General features: G+C 48.9%; 1 protein-coding gene across 5 annotated transcripts in view; it reads left to right on the forward strand.

Moving 5' to 3' along the window:
• Rgs6 (regulator of G protein signaling 6) overlaps positions 1–19,223 on the forward strand; it is a 567,125-nt gene that overhangs the window by 535,095 nt on the left and 12,807 nt on the right. For 4 of the 5 annotated variants that reach the window (XM_047539065.1, XM_047539060.1, XM_047539062.1 and 1 more), the window contains exons 16-17: positions 7,191–7,280; positions 10,958–11,011. In XM_047539065.1, the coding sequence (XP_047395021.1) occupies positions 7,191–7,280; positions 10,958–11,011 (144 nt within the window). The remainder of the gene's footprint in view (positions 1–7,190; positions 7,281–10,957; positions 11,012–19,223) is intronic. The other variant, XM_047539064.1, reaches the window with a different exon arrangement.

Below are 19,223 nucleotides of genomic sequence, written 5' to 3' on the forward strand. Positions count from 1 at the left end.
TAATTTTATTCTTCTTTATGGCTGAGTCATATTCCATTGTGTGTGTGTATATATATATATATATATATATACACTACAGTTTCTTTATCCATTCATCAGTTGAGGGGCATCTAGGTTGGTTCCACAATCTGGCTATTGTGAATTGAGCAGCTATGAACATTGATGTGGCTGCATCTCTGTAGTATGCTGATTTTAAAGCCTTTGGGTATAGGCTGAGGAGTGGGATAACTGTTGGCGAGGATGTGGGGAAAAAGGCACACTCATATGTTGCTGGTGGGGTTGCAAATTAGTGCAGCCACTCTGGAAAGCAGTGTGGAGATTCCTTAGAAAACTTGGAATGGCAAAGCATCTTTTATTCTTATAGTCTCTCTTGATCTTGAATGATGCCTTATGTGGAAACAAGGAGCCCCCATTTCCTGCCTAGGAGACTAAGGAAATCCAAATAGGGTCTTCTCACTTAGGACCTACACAATCCTAAAACGATCATCCAAAGCTGCATCCATGAGGCACAGTGAACTGTCTTTCGCTTACACAGATGCCATGTTGCTCTGGTGTCTTTTCTGTTGCCTCATCTATGTTTACTAAGCAGGTGTTGATTTATGACCCATTTCAGGTCCTTCCCACCGTACGAACCTCTGTCCTGCAGGACTCGGGTTGAGACAGAATTTGATTTTCCCTGGCTTCAGCTAGCCCCGCCTAAGGTCTGACAAGCTCTGGTTGAAGACATCAGGAGACAGGCTGGCTCCACATAACTTCCTAAGGACCATGCGTCCTCCACGTTTTGCCAGGTTGACACCTTGTTTCTAAATGATGTTCACAGCTTCCTTCAAGTATGGAAGGCAAGTTGTGTGTGGCCTGCTGTTAGGTGAGAAACAGGGAGAGCCTGGTTGTGCCTGCCGTCTTCGGCATCACCATCACTAATGGCGGTGGTTGTGAATGGTTCCTAAATGCTTCACCACGGTGGCTGCCTCTACTTCTGTGGTGACTCCTCAGAGTCAGAACTGGAGAAGAGGCCCCTCACATCCCACAGCCTCACCTGCAGGGGCTTAGTCTGGCTCAGCCATGAGACACTGACTCCCTTTGGAATCCAAGTCAAGGACAAGGAACAGCAGCACATCAGAGAGGGACAAATCAGCTCTGGGTTCCAATGCTGCTCTGTACTTGCCATGAGCAAGTCATCTCAGTACCCTCATGCATGAGGCGGGTTGGCCACCCCGCGCGCTGCCTCAGAGTGAGCGGCACCCACAGCCAAAGTCGTGTGGACTCTGCCCCTGATCCTCTTTGCTTTCCTTTCTTCCTTTCTCTGGTATCTTCCACCCCTCTGTCCATCCATGTGACATCTCTCACGAGGACAGCCACTCAGGAGGTGGTGATCATCACCTGGCAGCTGTCGTCATTTTTGTAGTGCTCCCGCTTACATTTCTGCACTTAAGGTACAATTGACAGAGCTGGAAAGGGCCAAGGGGGACCGGCATCCAAGTCTTTGACTTCCAGCCCAGTCCCTTCCGCATCATCCCGCACAGCACAGCACAGCACGTCACACTCTCCTTCCAGTGACTGCGAGGCACCCAACGGCCCCCAAAGTCTGGATGCTGTTCCAGGAAGCTTAGGAATGGACGGCAACCATGAGACACGCACACCCGCAAAAAGAAAAACACGGCACTTGAAAATCGTAAGAGGAGCCCTCAGCTCCGTGTGCGGCTCTGGCCGAGTTCCCCATCTGGGAGGATGTTGCAAGCCGGGAAGGAGGTCTTGGCTGTTGTAGGGACCCGCAAAGGAGAGGACACAGGGTACTCTCACTGCTCAGCTGCCCCAGCACGCTCGTGGTCTGGTTACCTTCCCCACCCCTTGTGAGAGTCACTGTGTTTTGTCTAAAAAGAAAAGTTTCCAAATGAGGACTCGCACGGCAAAACGCTGATTGGTAGCAGGTGTGGCGTTGAGACAGCTTGAACCCCTCGCTCACGCCAGCTCCCACGTGCGTCCCAGACCCAACTGATCCCGCTTGTTTTTGCCTCTGCCTTAGCCTCCCAAGCAAGCAGTGCACCCCTGTAGCAGGTGGTGTGTCTCATCAGGGTGGCACCCCTGTACAGTGACTGTCACCTGGTACAGGGTGTGATGCCCTCCCACCACTAAGAAGCGTGGCTAAGACAGTCGGTGTGATTTAGGGCCCTCCAGCACCGGCTTCTCGACATGTGGAGAACCACGCTCACCCTCCCGGGAGGGGATCCTCTCCACTGGGTCCAGAAGCTGGTGCGACCTCAGGGAGCTTCGCTTGTTTATAATCAACTCGATCGTCTCAAACTAGGAGCAGATAGAGAAAGGCGTGGGCAGGAAAGGAGGAAGGGAAGAGGAAGATAAGACAAGAAAAAGCAGAAGAAGCAGAGAGAAAACTTCTTTCTCTCTAGCCCCTCAGGAATTCCCTCTCAGCGGGGGCATGGCTGGTCTTGCCAGTGGCTCTCTTGCACTTTTGCAGATTCTGGGTATACATTTCCCTTAAGACTGGTTGTCTGCAGAACAGGGAAACAAACCAGAACCCCTCATAAATCAGTAGAGGTCATTGCCAAGAGCTTTGTACACTTGCTGTCCCTGGCAGTGATCGACTCATTGCATTTGGGAAATGGCCAAAGACCCTGAGTCTGATCTTAATTCTCATTCCCAGAAAAATCTCAGCTCTCCGCTCACCCACCCCCTGTTTACTGTCTTTGTGTTTCCTAGACAAAGCTGGCAAGGAGGAAGGAACACAGTTCCATAACTGGGGACATCAAAGGCTGCGGTTCTTTGCTTGGGGGAGGAGGAGCAGGACAGGGAAGAGTCAGGAATCCCTAGGCCATGGGGAAGGAGGTGGAGTCAGGGGCCCTGCAGGGGGCGTGGGAGTTCTGCCGCTGCTCAGGTTCTGAGCCTCAGATCTGCCTGACTGCTTTGGTTTTGTTCCTTTAGGGGTGATTGGAGACTCATGGTCTTGAAGGGCTAGCAATGGGGTGGTACCCACCCTCCAAATGCTGGGGCCCTTACTCCTGCTCTCTCCACACACCGTCCTTGGCTTTGGAGTTGGCTGTGTGACATAGAGAAGGTGACAGGGGTACTGAAACTGTTCCTTGGACCCACACCAACCCCTTGGAATATGGACCCCACTCTCCACTGCTCTTCCCTCCTTATGTCTGATTATCCTTCCTGCTCCGATTGCTCCAACTGTAAACCTGCCACCCCAGACTTTCCTCTCCCAGTTCCCAGAGAATGGGGAGACACATTGCTCTGCTCTGCTCAGATCTTCCTACCTTGAAAAGGCATTTTCTGGTTGATCGACGGTCATTCCCTGCCTCTGGCAGGGTTGGTCATCCCTCCTTACATCCATTCATAGCACTTGTACTTGTTCTTCTTGGCAGCTGTTAGTCCAATCAGCTGTGAACATGACCTTGCCAAGTCTGCCTGGCCTATAGAATGTAGCAATGTGACAAGGGTCCTGTTTGTCTTGTTCAGGCTGCAATCTCAGGCCCGGCACAATGACTGGCACATAGTAGATGCTCACTAAATATTTGCTGAACGTTGTTGTGTTTAAATGTTTAGGCGTTTGCTTTATCCTGCTCTAGTTCAGTTAACAAGATCTTTCTTTTAGTGGACCAGACTCTTCTTGCCCACCATGAGGCTGTAGGAATTAGCTGGATCAGGAGTGATATATGTTGCCAGTGCCAGAAGGGTCAGATTAGAAGAGGTTTCCTTACTCCTCTAAGGAGTCGGGGGATATTATGAGATGTGTACTGGGGATTAGATCCCTCTGAGAGGACAGAACAAGGAGCAGCACCCATTGCTTTGAGAAGGAGTTTGGAGAGAGTCCAAATATTAGGACAGGCCTTTCCAGATGACTCAGGAGCCACCTGGCTCTGTCAGCCAGACAGAAGCCATGCCTGACACAGAAGGAGACAGTGAGTCATTTTTACTCTGGGTTAACATTTGTACCTAAGATTTAAAAGTTAGAACAATTAAAAAAACAACAGATGAAAGCAAAGACCAATGATGTCCCTCAGTCTGGACTCTGAGCCTATCAGGGACAGGTGAGCCAAAATGCTCATACTCCTTTGAGCAGAGTACAACCCTCATCTCCTTCCATACAGAGCCGGATTGTGATCCACTCATAAACCATAGCAAGCACAGAGCCTGCAAGCTTGCTGAATGCGAAATTCAAATAACATTAAATTTCAGTGAACCAAGAAACTGCGTATATTTAAGCATTTTTTGTAACTATAACAAGATAACTGAGGTTGGATGGTTTATAAAAAGGTTTATCTAGCTCACAGTTTTGGAGGTGGAAAGTCTAAGATAAAGATCTCTGTCTCTTGTGCCTCAGGTGAAGGCCCCCCTGGCTGCATCACAATATGGTAGATGGCATCATGATGGTAGTATGTATGGAGAGGGAGTGATCACATTATGAGACAGGTAACAAGAGAGATTCAGGGGCCAGGCTGCTTCTTTTGATAACAACTCACTCTCATGGGAATTATTAATTGGCATCCTGCAAGAATTATATTAATCCTTTCTGAGGGTGATTCCCCATCCCCCAGTGATCTAACTATCTCCCAGTAAGCCTCACCTCTTAAAGGTTCTCCCACCTCTCAGCACTCTGGGGATGATTGGGATATACACTCAAACTATATCCAAAGCATAGCACTATGTAAATTCAGTGAATGTTTAAAACTGTGCTGTATACTATGCACCTTTGAAAGATAAAAACTTACTATTCCCACCCTCAAGGAACCTAAACTAGAGGGAATGAACTTCTGTATAGTTTCCAGAAAAACATTTCATGCAGTATGTTCACACTTGTTAAATCAGAACATATCTGGATCATCCAAATGGTCTCAGAACCAAGCCACTATTTAATTCCACTTGATTCCTTGTAGTGAGTCTCTTCTCATTGGTGGGGTTACCACCCTGCCTTTGAACAGAGGGGAGCATCTTCAGAAGAGTGAAGCTGGTTCCAGATAGGACTCTGGGATCCAAATGAAGATGGGGTGCAAAGGGTCCTGCAGGGGACCTAGACATTTCTTGCTTTCTGCTTTCACTTTCTTTGATTTTAATTTTTTTTAAGTAACAAAAAAAAACTTATATATCTATGGTATGTGTGCACATATGCTTGTATACAGGTAGCTCGAGCTATGTAATATATGTATCACCTCACATGCTTTCTTTCTTTTTTTTTTTTTTACTGAGAATGCTTAAAATCTACTCTTAGCAACTTTCAAGTATACAGTATGTTAAGAACTACAGTTGTCATGATGTGTGTTAGCTGGAACTTATTCCTCCTGTCTAGCAGAAATGCTCTATCCTTTGACCAAATTTCTCCAATCCTCATGGACCCCAGCAGCCTCAGCAACCACCACTTGACTCTCTGCTTCCGTGGCTCTGATGGTTTTGGATTTACATAAGTGATATCACGCCATACTTGTCTTCCTGTGCCTGGCTTACTTCACCTAACCTATCGCACTCTGGTTCATTCATGTTATGGTCCATGACAAGATTTCCTTCTCTTCTAAGGCTGAATAGTTCTCTGTTAAATGTTTATAACAGAATGTAAATATAAGTATATATGAGACAGTTCCTTTCTCCACACAGCTGCTGATAGATCAGCCTAAGTCAACTCCATATCTTGGTTATTATCTTCACTTTCTTTTGATCTGGGAAGAGAGAGTCTTAGCAAGGCTTGGCCATGACTCCAGCGTCCTCTGGCCAAACACTGATGGAAGGTCTCAGCCTTTTCCTTCTATGTCCTCCTCTGGGAAGAGGAGCCAAGGAAAAGGTCCCTAATAACCAGTCCTGCTCTCAGCTGGGCACCCTCCCCTCAGTCACCGGCTCTGCATGCCTCCTGAGCGCTGGAACCTTTGCCCAGCTTCGCAGGATAACAGTGAGCACCATGGGAAAGATGCTTCTTCTCCTAGGCCAACTGCTACCAATCCCTCCCTCCCTAGAGAAGGCCCACCCTTCCTCCTAACAGGTCCTCTCTTGGGACAATCAAGTTTTCCCATGCAGCAGGACTAAATTCCACTTCAATGGATAAATAATCCTTTTTTCTACCAACAACTCTGTTTTCAAGGGTCAGGATTTTCCCGTCCTTTATGAGGATAAATCTGCTAGCAAGGACCAGGCACCTATAGGATTTAGTTGGAGGACAGGTGAAATTTACTGCCAAGGCCAGAATGTAGATGCCTCTAGGCGCCCAGGAGAAGCTGCAGTACAATCCCTCCACACCTGCTCCTCCTGGATACCACCCTCAGGTCTGGCATATGTGCCCACATGACCCAAGATCTGGTTGCCAAGAGTTCCCTTCCAGGATAAGATAGTGGCCATAACATGCACAAATTGACCCAATTGTATCATTGCCTGGGGGTTTTTTTAATTAACTTTTTATTTAGAGACACTTAGAGATTCACATGCAGTTGTGAGAAACAATGCAGAGATGTCCATTTATCCAGTTCCCCCTTGGTGACTTCTTGCACAACCATGATACTGACATATGCAATCTACGGACATTATTTAGAGTCCCCAGTTTTACTCGTACTGATATATCTGTGTGTGTATTTAATTCTGCACAACATTATCACATGTGAAAGAGGTAAGAACCACCCATCAACGACAAAGATCCCTCCTGTCATCTTTTAGAACCTCCCTTTTTTTCCTTCCACTCTCACAACCATTAACCTGTTCTATAATTTATCATTTTAAGACAAATTCTACATGGGATCATGTAGCATATAACCTGGGGATTGACTTTTTCACTCATCATAACTCCTTTGCAATTCTTCCAAGTTCGTTGGGTGTATCCGTAGCTTATCTCCTCTTCTCGTTGTGCCTGTGATTTTAATCATTACACACCACAACGTGACACCCAGACTCAACTACAAATCCTTTGGGACATGATCCTCAAGGATCTTTTGCTCTAAGAGAAAAGTATGATTTACTTATTTATTTTTGATTTTATTATTTTATTTATTTACTTATCTATTTATTTTATTTTATTTTTGATATTTCTGAGTATGCATGTGGAAGGGGAGGAAGCTTTGCAACGTTTCCTTAGGTTCGTCACACATACCTAGGCTCCTTAGTTTCTTGCCCCAGACAAGTGATCATTTGGGTTATAATTTGCTTCAGTGTTGACTGACAGTTCTCTCTTGTGTCTCCCTGCCTCCATCCTCCCCCAGGAGCATATCTACAAGCTGATGAAAAGTGACAGTTACGCCCGCTTCCTCCGGTCCAATGCTTACCAGGACATGCTGCTGGCCAGGAAGAAGGTATCTCTGGGAAGGACAGGCTTGCCCTGCCTGAGCACTATCGACTCTTGCCTGCTGCTTGCTGCTGGTGTGAAATGAGAATATCATCCCTTGGGTTTTTATTTATTTTTTCTTTTCTTCTTTCTCTTCTCTTCTCGATTGCTCCCCTCCAACAGTTAGGATGGTCACCCCCCAGCCCTCCTCCAAGGTCCAGGATGTAGCATCCTGCCTCCCTGTCCCCATCACCTCTCTCTGCATGGTTTGCCCATCAGGAGGGAAGTGTGCCCAAATACCAGTGCCACAGGGGCTCAGCACAGGAGTGCTGAGCTGGCAGAGAGGCAGAAAATCCCTTAGCATGTCAAAGAGAGCCCTTTACCGCAAAGTCCTGCTCCCTCCCCACAGACCTTCTCTCCCGACCAGCCTAGAGATGAGTGTGAGGCAAGGATTGGGGCAGCCAACTGAGCAGTAAACCTGCCTGGTCAGTTTAGGGGGGTCACTTGGCATCTGACACCAGCCCTGGGGACTGGTGTCTCCTCGACACGCCCTTCTTTGCCTTCACCTGCCCCACGATGTTTCCCTGTTCTTTCAACCAAGAAGTAACTGCATCCCAGCTCCTTCCTCCTGCTCCACCTAGACCGAGTCAGGACCCCCTGTGGCCCTTGGAGTCAGGGATCTGGGGGGCCAACCCAGGGACCCTCAGCATGCAGGTGGCGAGGGTCACTGAGCAGAGGTGAATTCAACTGGGTTTCTGGGAAGAGGGAAGGAAGAGCAAGGAGGGTCATGAGGCTGGGAGGGGGAGGCAAGAGACAGGGCTCATGGTTCTAGAATGCCTGCCCACCCTCTGTGCTGTCCACCGGAGCTGAGGCCCACGTGGTTAAGTGGGCTTGACATGCACCACATTCTGGATTTCTTTGCCTTGCCACGTAGGAGCACATGCACCTCGGTCTCACCCCCTCCCAGCCTCCCAACCCTGTCCCCAAACGAGGGGCCATCCATCCACAGACTCTCTGTCAGGCTGCCTTTCAGTCACAGCCCCTTCTCTGTGTACCATCAACCTCATGTGCCAGGGTCCTCTCTCGTGTATGGTTGGTACCACATAACTCCGGAGTCTAGGGGAGCTTCATAGTCTGCCTCTGACCCTCGGCAATTCTCAGAAGAGCCCCGATGGCCCGAGAAGGAGAAAAGGCCTTCCACCACGGCCAGAACGTCAGAAGCACAGCTCTATGGGGTCCTGCTTTCCTCCCTCCGGTGTCCCTGAAGGCAGAACCTGGCCTTTGGCCTACTCCCTTGCTGAAAGATGTCAGTGAAGGGGCTCCGTGGGAGGGGGCCGACACCCCACACGTGGCTCTGATGCCCATTGTTTTCAAGAACTGAAAGAGAAAGGTCGTGGAGACTTTGGGTATCTCCAGTCCAAATCTCATGGGAGAAAGTCAAAGTAAGTTTTTCTCATTTGTTGAGGCCCAAGTCACCTAAACTGATCACAATCTGGGGACATTCTAAGACCCATGTGGGTCTGTCTCTACATCTCGGGGAAAGTCAGAGGCGGTCCGGTCTCCCTGTGGGTATAACCACAAAGGGAAGATGCGCCTGAAACAGGAAGTGAGCTGATCTGCCTGAGCTCGCAGATCCTCCCTACAAGAGGAAAGCTCTGAGGGAGTCATCAGCGTAGGGAAGAAACGAGCACCTTCCCAGAAACATGGCACTGCCCTCCCAGCCTTCAGACTGAGGGAGGCGCTTAAGGCAGAAAGCCCTTTCAGATGCCAACACCCTCTTAAAATTGAGAAGTTGTTTCCTGAAACAGTGACAAAACCTACTTTTCCTTCCATTTCCTTCTAAGAGGCTCCAGACGGATCAGATTTGTAACTTGGCACCCTCAGGTAGGCCTAGAGGATCTTCTGGTTCCAAAGGTGGGCTCCAGTGTAATATTACCTCCAGGTCATAATAGGCATGTGAGGCTCACAACCGTCAGCCAAGATGGGGAACAGGTTAGCCTCATGTTTCTGCTGAGAGCAACCCCTGATGGAGTCTGGAGGCACCGCCTCTTGATCCTTCTTCCCTAGTTCTTCCTCTTTTCTAATATTTGCAAAAAAAATTAAAAAGAGAAGTTGTTCTGAAGAACCAGATTCTCAAGGGGTAGGGTAGGAGCAGGCAAATGGGGTTTTGAGGGCTACTCCAGAACATTTAATTACCAAAGATTATGGGGCTCCAGGGTAGCTCAGGGATGTTGTTCAAGGCAGAGCCAAAGAAGTCAGGCTGCCCTCTGTAAGAACTCAGTGGCCAGGGGACAGGAATGATAGGCACAAGTGCTGGAGCTGGGATCAGCCCGACTTGAACTAAAGGTATTCCACCTGGGCCATGGTATTAAAGCTGAGCCTGGCCATCCCCAGAGTAGGGTCCTGATTTGGTTCCCAGAGCCAAGCATGGGTCCTTCAGTTCCTTGTACGAGAAGAAAGCCCAACCCAACTCTGTGGTGGCATGTCCCTTGTGGTTTTTTTTTTTCTTTCTGCAATCTCATATCTGTCTTCCGGCAGCTGGCTGCGCAGGCGGGGGCACGGCTGCCAAGGAAGCCCTCGGACTTTATCCACCCTGACAGATGGCTGCCTTGGCCTGCCCCCCCACGCTCTGCTTTCAGTACATCTTGAAGACCCACAGGCACCTGACTGCTTCCTCTGCAACCCAGCTTCAATTATTTGCTGGGTGTAGGTGTGTGTCCACTGGAGAGTGTGTCCTCTCTGAATTCCCCAGCCTGGGGCTCAGGACCCTGGAATGGGGCTCTAGCATAAACCAGTAGGTATTGGGGATGGAATTCTACTCTTCCCAGGTAGGAAACCTGGGGAGAGGGCCAGGCACACCCACACCTCTCCTCCTGTAGTAGAGAGCAGTGAGGCTTGGGAGCATGTTCACAGGCCCCTTCCTGGGAACCTCAGTTAAGAGTTCCCTAAGAGGTTCCTGCTGCCAGTAGCACTTGGTGAGTGTACCTTGAAAGCACCACCTGCCAGGGTACAGAGAGAGCATTTTCTGTCCAGAACGCTCCCCATGGTGTTGTCTTCTGAGGTCCCAGGCCCTTTGAAATTGCTGAGGACATGAATAGACCCTCCTGTTCTAAGGATAAGAATGAGGGTCATTAGGAAGTCACTGAAGTCAGCCGACTTTCCTTTGATCAGAAAATTCTCAAGAGAGAGAACAGTCCTGACCCAGACTCACAGATGAGTTGATGGCTTCACCTCCCCATGCCATCAGCACCCCCCACACACATGCCCCACGGTCCACAGAGCTACTCTATTCTGTGTCACTACTTGGAGCCCCAGCCTCCCGGCCACAAGCACCCAGGGCGCCTGCTCATGGGAGTGGTCAGGAGAAGCAGTGAGCAAGAGGCTCAAGATGAGCAACCGCCACACTGCCACCCTGTGCAAAGCCAGGGCTCCTGGTCCCTGGTCTCCTGGTCCAAGCCCCTCGGGAAGCCAACTCCCCTCTCCTGACTGCTGCAAGGAGGCAGTGCGGTTGCTCCTGGGCTTGTTTCCTGATTCTCCCATCAGCTGCCAACAGCTTTGGCTGCTTCTCTTTTCCCGTTTTTCGCCCCATTTGGCTTTGGTTTTTGTTCTTTAGCTGTGGCTGCTGCTGTTTGGAAACCACGTGTAAGCTGAAGACTTTTTTTTTTCTGTATTTTTCTCCCTACCTTTTTTTTTTCCCCCCTAAAGCCAGAAAGTGAGCAAGGTCGTAGAACCTCCCTAGAAAAGTTCACTCGCAGTGTGGTAAGTTGAGACGGTTTTCTTCCCTCAGCGTTTCTTCTGGTTTGGGTTTTGGTTTTTTGGACTTTTTCTTTTAAATTTGTCCTTTTTTTGGTTGTCGTCTTCTTTGGGGTGGGAGGGATTCCAACGCTTTCCCCTCAACTCACCCCTTTTCTTTTGCGAGTGTCTGCAGCTTCTCTTCTAGGGATGGATTTGTAAAAGAGCAGGCAGCTCCCTCTGCAGAAATTGCACTGCCAACCGCCCAGCCTCAGCCTGGGTGTGTGATCTCTGTTCAGGGCTTTGAGGAGGAAGGGCCCACTCCTGTTGGGACTGTGCGGTTTGTGCATCTTCTGCAGCAGCCCAGGGAGAAAGCCATCGAACGTTCCTTGAAGCAAATTGGCTCAGAACCATCACGCATCTCAAAAAAAAAAAAAAAAAAAATCTAAATTTCCCTCTGTGAACTCTGACAGTCATGCTGGTGCGGGTCGCAAGCTGGTGTTGCTATGTAGATGGCTTTTGCTGTGTGCAGACAGTGGCCATGCTGCATGGGTTCTGGCAATGTGATCTAGCTGGTGTGTGTGTTAGTGGTCTCTGCATGAGTTCCTATGTCCCTTGCAGCCCTCTGTCAGCCTCATTTGCATAGTATGACTGGGAGAGGAGGGCAGTAGCCAAGTCCCTGCCTTGTCCCTGGTACTCCCCCAGGGAACGGCCCTGCCAAGCTCCCCAGGCCCTGATTCTGACAGTGAGTAAAAACAGGCTAGAGGTTCACTGCCCTGTAGGGAAGTGACCTTCCCCCATGCACACCCATCTTAGACAGATAGAGACCCAGACAGTGACACAGCAGAGAACCCACAGTAACAGGTGGGAATAGTTGATGATCAGGGGTCTTGCTGTGGAGCACAGTGGGGATTCTACACCATGGTCTATAGAACAGTGCAGATCCATCTCCCCTTTCCATGTTGGGCAAGATTTGACTATAGGACTTGGTGCACAGGAAGCACTCTATCCTGCTCATTCACAGACTCATCAAAAACAAGCCACTGAGTTCACGGTGCCCAAACTGCACCACTAACATCAAACTAGAGAGAACCAAGATGGCAGCCAGGGAACCGGGATTCTGCACATGGAACTGGTCACATTTCCCTTCCCAAAGAGTGAAACCCCAATGATGCTAATTTCCCACCTCTAAGAGGAAAGTCCTTGTAAAACACAGCTACTGTATATGATTAGTGTCCTTATTTCATCCTTTTAACTTAAATTCCAAGAACCCTGGGTTGAAAGCAACCTAGTCATGTGCCTGTCATAGCTAAATGCATTTTAACTGCATTTAAACCTTATTTTGAATTCACTAGGTGCAAACATCACAATAACTCTGGTAGATGGTAATTAAAATATGGGTGCTCATCTCTTCTGTTCTTTGGTTTTTCCCTCTCTGTGGTCTTTCCCCATGAGAAATCAGAATATGCAGAACGCAAGGCCTGTTGGTCCCTTATCTGTCCTCATAGATGGTTTTCCAAGGTCATGGGGTTTCCCATACCAAGAAGGTGCAACAGCCATTGAGGCAAGGCCTGTGGGACTTCTTTGCCCCCACAGTGGCTTAATAGAAAGTAGTGGGCGCCTCTGTGTCTTTTGAAGCCTAGCTGCTGTGGCTAGAGAATGTTCAGGGATTTGGTTAAGTTGAGAGTGGACTGTGTGGGCAACATGGACTCTTAGGTGCAAAGTGAAGAGGAAAAGCAGAGTATTTCTGGGCAGGAAAGCAGTGCTTTTCAGGTTGACTGTGTGGGCTGAGGAAAGAGAGGCGTCCTGGTACTTGGATAAGATGTACAAACATCTTTAGGCTGCTTTTCCTGAGAAGTGGGTATCAGAAAAGGCAAGAATGGCTTCAGTGAAGCCCTGTGAGGAGCATTTATTGATGTTCCTTCATCCCAGAAGTGGTGTTGGCTCAGTGGTTCTCCAAGGTCTGTTAACAAAGCAGAACAAGAAAACACCAGCCACCTTCCAAGAGTCTGAGGAGCACGCATAGGAGAATTTACAGAGATGTTGTCAGGGTGGGCTGGAAAAGAAAAATACCCTAAGCTCCTGAGATTTGGGGAATTTATATGATAAAAGACCCAAACTTCAAAAAATATAGTCCTAAATTCCCTGCTTCTCTTTCATGAACAGAAGACCATACTGGGTGGTATACTCATATTTTTGGGTTCTAGTGATGGAGATGGATTTCCATTGATCTAACCATGCTTCTTGTGTTCTTGGAGTAACACCACAAACCCAAGGATGTGTCTAAGTACAGCAATGTGGCCCATACCTATAGAACATTGTCATCTCTCATACTACTCAAGGCTGGAACCCAAGAATTTGATCTCAACTTTCCAGTGCTCTAATCCAACATAACCAACCAACCAATGTGCCTTACAATTTGATATCAGTGTTCAATTTCTCTAAAAGAAAATTTGCATGACTGTTTCATCTGTAAACTGTCAAACTAAATGAAGGGCTAGTTAATAGCATTTGCCTGTTGCCAGGAAAAATGTATAAGGAGACCACCCACATCATAGGGCTAATAATGGGGAAGTGGGAGAGGGAAGCAAAGTAGCTCACAGGTCAAGGACATGAGACCGACTCATTTAGGACTAATAAATGACAAAAAAAAAAAAAAAAAAAAAAAGTGGTGATCCAGGTGGTTGGACAGCTCAGTCAGTTAGTCAAGACTGAATCTGGATCTAGAACACCCCCTCCTGCAGAAAATGCCAATACCCATTCTTTTCTTGGTAAAGGAGAACAATTGGAAAGAACACATTGTCCTTTCCAAGTCTCCTCAAAGTGTATCATGATATGGAGGGATCATCTGTGGATGAGATCCTAAGGAGTAGTTTGAGTGTTTTGCTGAAGCTTCTAGGGCTATGCTACTTTGGGTACAGAAGGGGTCTGTCCCTCCCTAGCAGAAGGGGTCTGTCCCTCTCCAGTAGAGGTAGTGCTATGGGAGTTTCTCCTTCCCATAGAAATTTCCTTCTAAGTCATCCAGGACTTGAATATGCCAAGAAAATGTCTGAGAATGCTGTGCCAAGCATTGCATCATTTGGCAGACTAGAACCATAGAACCTGCTTAAAACACTCTTTTCTGATGGTGAAGGATTAAATGGCTGAAAGTCCATGGCTAGGTGCAAGTAGCCCATAGTATACTTTCATTCAAACAGAAAATAGGACTCCAGCCCCATTGGTACCTGGCTGGCCAAGCAAAACACAGGCTGGATTTCAGTCCCTACTTGACCTTCAGCTGTCCTTGTGCAGGAATAACCCACACCACTATACATGGTGGACCTTATTATATTTCAGAAAGAGCTGTAACACACAGTAACTTCTCAAGGTAGCCCCCAGACATAGCCTCAGGCCACCTGAACTTGTTTGGGGAAAATCTGGTATACAAGAACTGGCATCAAAGACAGAAGGTGCCAGGAGATCAAAGAAAGAGATGAATAAATCTAGGATTGCACAGAGTGCAATTTATTAGGGATTTATGGACAGTGTCTTGGGTGACATACATCTCACACCTAAGAGCAGGAGAAAAGGGTTTGTATACTAAGCTAGACAGAGGTGGCCTTGATTAACTGGAATGTACCTAGGCTTTCTCAAAAACTATTAACATGTCAAATATTAGTTAAGAAACAGTCCAAACGTCAGTAGCCAGTGCAAAATGCTTGACTGACTATCTTAACAACTTTGTTTATCCTGTTGGGTTTGGAATGTGTGTTAGTCACCAGGCATGCAAGATGGTGGTAACAACCAAGATGGTGGTAACAACCAAGATGGCTATAGTCAAGTTGAGCTGGATTCCTTCATTAACCAGAGCCTGCCTCTCCTTAATCCTGCTTACTGGCAAGTTTCCTTTTATAGTGTCATAAAATATGAAAACCCCAGCAGTGAACCCCTGGCTAGTCATTGCGAGTTGCCTTTACATCACCCTTCATCTTGTCTTCAGGTTCTTTAGTAGGCATTACTGACTGGACAGAGTGTACTTTTCAAACTAAGACCCACTTCCTGCTGCTCTGTCAGTGCCAACCAGCCTGCCAATCTCTGCCATCTTCCTGGTTTGTGGTTGACAGATGACACTGGGGACATGGAAAACCAGAACTGAAAAGCTCACCATCCTGGTCTCTCTTAGATTGTTTCTAGATTCCACAAGATTCAGCAAAGGCTGTGGGCTGGGGCCTCCCCAGGGCCTGACTCTGGAGAGAGGACCACCTCCCTGGATACCTCCCCCTCAATGCTCAGTTGAAACCCAGCTGCCCTGTTGAGAGATTTTCAGTTCTAGTCTTGGGATACAAAGATGGGAAACAGAGTTGATGGTGCCTAAGCACATTCTGGAGGCCATGGAGGAGAGAGGTGATGAGAATCAGGTGTTCGTTCACCTCTTAGCAGAACATAGAGGTTTGTCTTTGCCACGAGGCTCCTTGGAAGTGCAGCAGTGAGGGCCAGCAACTAAGGGAGCCTCAGCACATGACCAGTGGCATCTCTGTCCTGCCTGCCAAGGAAGCAGCAATAAAATCAGATGGAGACAGGAAGCTGCGAGAACCAGCAGCCGCTCCCTCCCTCCTAGACTAAAGCCAAGGAACAAGCACTGAGAGCCCAGAGGTCCACAGCTCACCCATCCACCCCAGGCAACTCTGCAGGAAGAAACTTCCAGCTCCGGGCTGGGAGCTGACCAGAAGTAGAAGTCTGGAGCGTCTGGCAGGGGGGAAGGGAGACGAACAGGGCAATGAACCCAGCCTCAGCTCCTTCCCCAGAGGTTGTTTCCCCTCCTCCTCAGGATGTCATGGGGAAGGAAGCCCTGGTGGAATGTTTTCACACACCTCCAGGCAGCAGAGCCCCCAGAGGCTTTGACCTCAGTTGAAAAAAAAAAAAAAATCTTTTTCAGCAGCAACGGACCAATGGCTAAAAATTTTTACACAGGATTGATTTTGATGCCAACAATCCTTGTATCTCTTTGGGATCATAGATATTAGTGCCAACCTCTCCCATCCAGCCAGCTGCACTGAACGCTGACCCTGGCTAGTGATGGAGATGGACCCCCACCTTAAAATTCAGGAAGTAGCCCCCCAGGCAGAGTGACTTTCAGCCTTTGCTGGCGAGCTCTGTGGCCTCAGGCAGATCACCAGCCCTCTCTGAAAACTGCTTTTGTCCTCTGTATAATGACGTGGATTCGATAAGCTTGGTAGTCCCTTCCTTTTGGGGAGATCTGCAGGTCTGTGCTTCTCTCTGCCCTGGGATTTCTGAGTTGAATGAGTCATCCCTTAAGAACCGGGGAGAAGCTGCCTTCCCGCCCAGTTAGCTGCCTGATTCAGAAATGTCTGCCGGGCTTTGAGGCTGGGAGATAAGCCATGGCTAGAAGAGAGAGAGCTGGGTCTATTTACAAACCCTAGACAAGCATCTGCACAAGAACCAATGCCACAGGCTCCCTGCCCTCCAGGACAGGCCCCACCCCTGAGTTGAAAGTAGCTGGAGGACAGGAAGGGGACACAAAGAACAGGATAAGTGACACTGGCCTACCAACCTTGCCAGTGCTGGTCCCCACCCCTGTGGTCTGGATGCCAGTGTTGTGGGTGGGTGGAGGGGTGGGCCCCAGGGTGGCTTCTGCAGAAGCACCCCATGCATCATGGGGCCTGGGGGTCCTATGAGGATGGGAAGGAATGAAATGAGAGCTTTGGAGCCTCGGCCTTGCTGCCGCTTACCTGCTACCACCCTTGCGGCTCCCCGGGGAGCCGAGGCCAGCTTGTGGCCGTCCTGCGCTAGACATGGGAAAGATTATGGGAGACAGCGCCCACACAGCACCCACATGATCAGTGCTCGGCCGAGGCTCCCCCAGTCTCTAGCCCTCTCTGTGTATCCTGGTTGCATGTGAGGCTTGAAAAACACATTTACTATTTCAGTTTTGTAGCTGAAAGATGAAAACACGAAAGTCGATTTTTCACAAATGAACTCTTAGATGTGAAGGCAGAATCGCGTGGCGGGTAGAACCCGTGATGAAGGGATGCTCCGTGTTGGCGGGGGGGGCGAGATTTTGATTTATCAGAAAAGATCAGAGTTTGGTTGTCCTTTGGGGAAAACCAGCTCTCCATCCTGCCCTTCCTCTTGGAAGGAGGAACCCCCAGCTGTTGCAGTTGATGGCTCATCCTATCAGCCAAAAGCAACCCGAACTGCCTTTTCCATGGAGAGGCCACCCAGAGAAAAAGCCAGCGGCGATCCAGCCCCCTCCACCCGGGACGCACAGCCTCTGCGGGGGCAGCTGCCCCTGCCTCCCCTTGCTGGCCCTTCCTTGCCCCCCGCCCAGGCCCACTCCTGCCTTCCCTAGACCCCAATGTGCCAAGCAGTCAAGTGAAAATCAAACTCCTCTGAGGCAGAAAGGCACAGCTGTGTGTTTACAGCCGCTGATTCAGATCCAAATCGCGTACCCTGCCAGTCTCCCGGCGAGGCAGGCTGGGGGCAAACTGTGAGCGTGCGCCAGGCGGGGATCTATTTCGGGAGGTGACCCGCAGACCTTTGCTATCCATTGCCTCCTCCCCACCCCCACTCAGGAAAGACATCCTTCTAGAAGGAGCGCTCTCTTTAGAAGTGGCCGGCAGGGTCGTGGGATTTCAGCCTGCAGTCACTCTGGCACCTGTCCCCATGCGGTCACACAGGAACGTGTGGGCTCCCATCTGGCCAGTGACAAGGCGAAGGATGAAGGTGAATGCAGGATTAACAGCAGGAAATGCAGAACACTCAGGAGACAGGACAGCCACCTCTGCAGAGGACAGAGGACAGAATCCGCCTGAGTCCTGCCAGAGGAGCAGGACACAACAAAGGGAGTGAGGGAGAGGCTCCCCCGGCTGAGCAATCGCAGATCCTAAGAAGGGACAACACTGCAACGTCAAACTCAAGAGGAGACCCAGCTCTGCCTCTCGCCCAAACTGGAGAGTTGAGAGAGAAGTCAGAGAGGTCCAGGTCAAAGGACGGGGAAGTTCAAGACCCCTGTGAAGTTTCCCGCAAATGAACACCCAGTGAAAACAACTAGAGATGCTTCCTCTAATTAAAGCAGCTAATGGGTCTCCCTGGATCAGGTGGAGTTGGGAACGCCGACATTCTGGAAGAAGGACAGGATCTGTCTCCATCTGTAGAAATGATTTGTAAGATGCTGCTCTGAGGCAGAAGCGGCTGAGCAGACGCTGCTGAGGAGAGCTGAGCGCAGTGGGATTTCCAGCTCTGTGAGGCTTTCCAGAAGGCCCGGGAGAGAAAGGACTCTGGGGGTTTGCTCGTGGCTCCTTAATGGATGGGAAGATGGGACAGGAGAGGGTGTGTGCAGCTACCCCGGCAATGTCAGGCCTAGATAACTGTGGTTCTTCAATGCTCCCTAACCACTCAGATTCTTTTGGTCTGAGAAGTGGCAGTTCTGTGCCAAATGGGAATGGCTCTTCTTGGTGTCATATTTGGGCAGGAACTCTCCACCCGCCCGCCCCCCCCCCCGCCTGTCTTACTATAGGATGGCACCCCGAATAATCATATCCCTACTCCAGAAAATTTTCTTCTTACCTGTCATCAGTGCAATAAGATTGAAAATAACGTCTCCCCCTACCCACCTCTACTGCCCTGCATTTGCCCACATACAGGTAAAGAAGAATATTCATGGTGCTTCATGGTCAGGAGAGGATGAGTTAATCAACGTGTGTCAGCCAAAAAGGTGATCTCTGAGAGTGGACCACAGGGGCCCACAGCCATGGTCCTGACTTCTCCGACATCCTCTTTTGATGACTTGGATAAAAATACAAATATACCAAACCTATTCCAAGATCCATGTCTGGAAGGTATTGCTCATGAGGTAGAGAATGAGATTATATTTGAAAAGTATCTCTTTCAGTTGACCCATCAGGTCAAAAACAATTAGGTAAAAGTTAACCAGATGAAATTGATGCTTAAAAATAATTCAACTAGACAATTATAGGATGGCGTTTGTAGCCTTCACTTTCACCGTAATCCAAGTTAAAAAATCAGGGGGTTGTAGTTGACTACAAGCTTAATACAAGCAAAAGCAGGATGTGACCGCCTTTAAAAAAAAAAAAAAAAAAAAAAAAAGCAATTTAGGCTATAATAACAAAAGCAGAAGAGAAGCTTGGCCCCTGTTCTGCACTGATCTAAGCTATGTGGAGTCTTGGTTCTAAGTCCCCCCCTGCCCTGCATCTTTTTTCTACCAAGGACTTTAGTAAAC

This window comes from Sciurus carolinensis, chromosome 2 (assembly GCF_902686445.1).
Source record: "Sciurus carolinensis chromosome 2, mSciCar1.2, whole genome shotgun sequence".
Classification (NCBI taxonomy): Eukaryota; Metazoa; Chordata; class Mammalia; order Rodentia; family Sciuridae; genus Sciurus; species Sciurus carolinensis.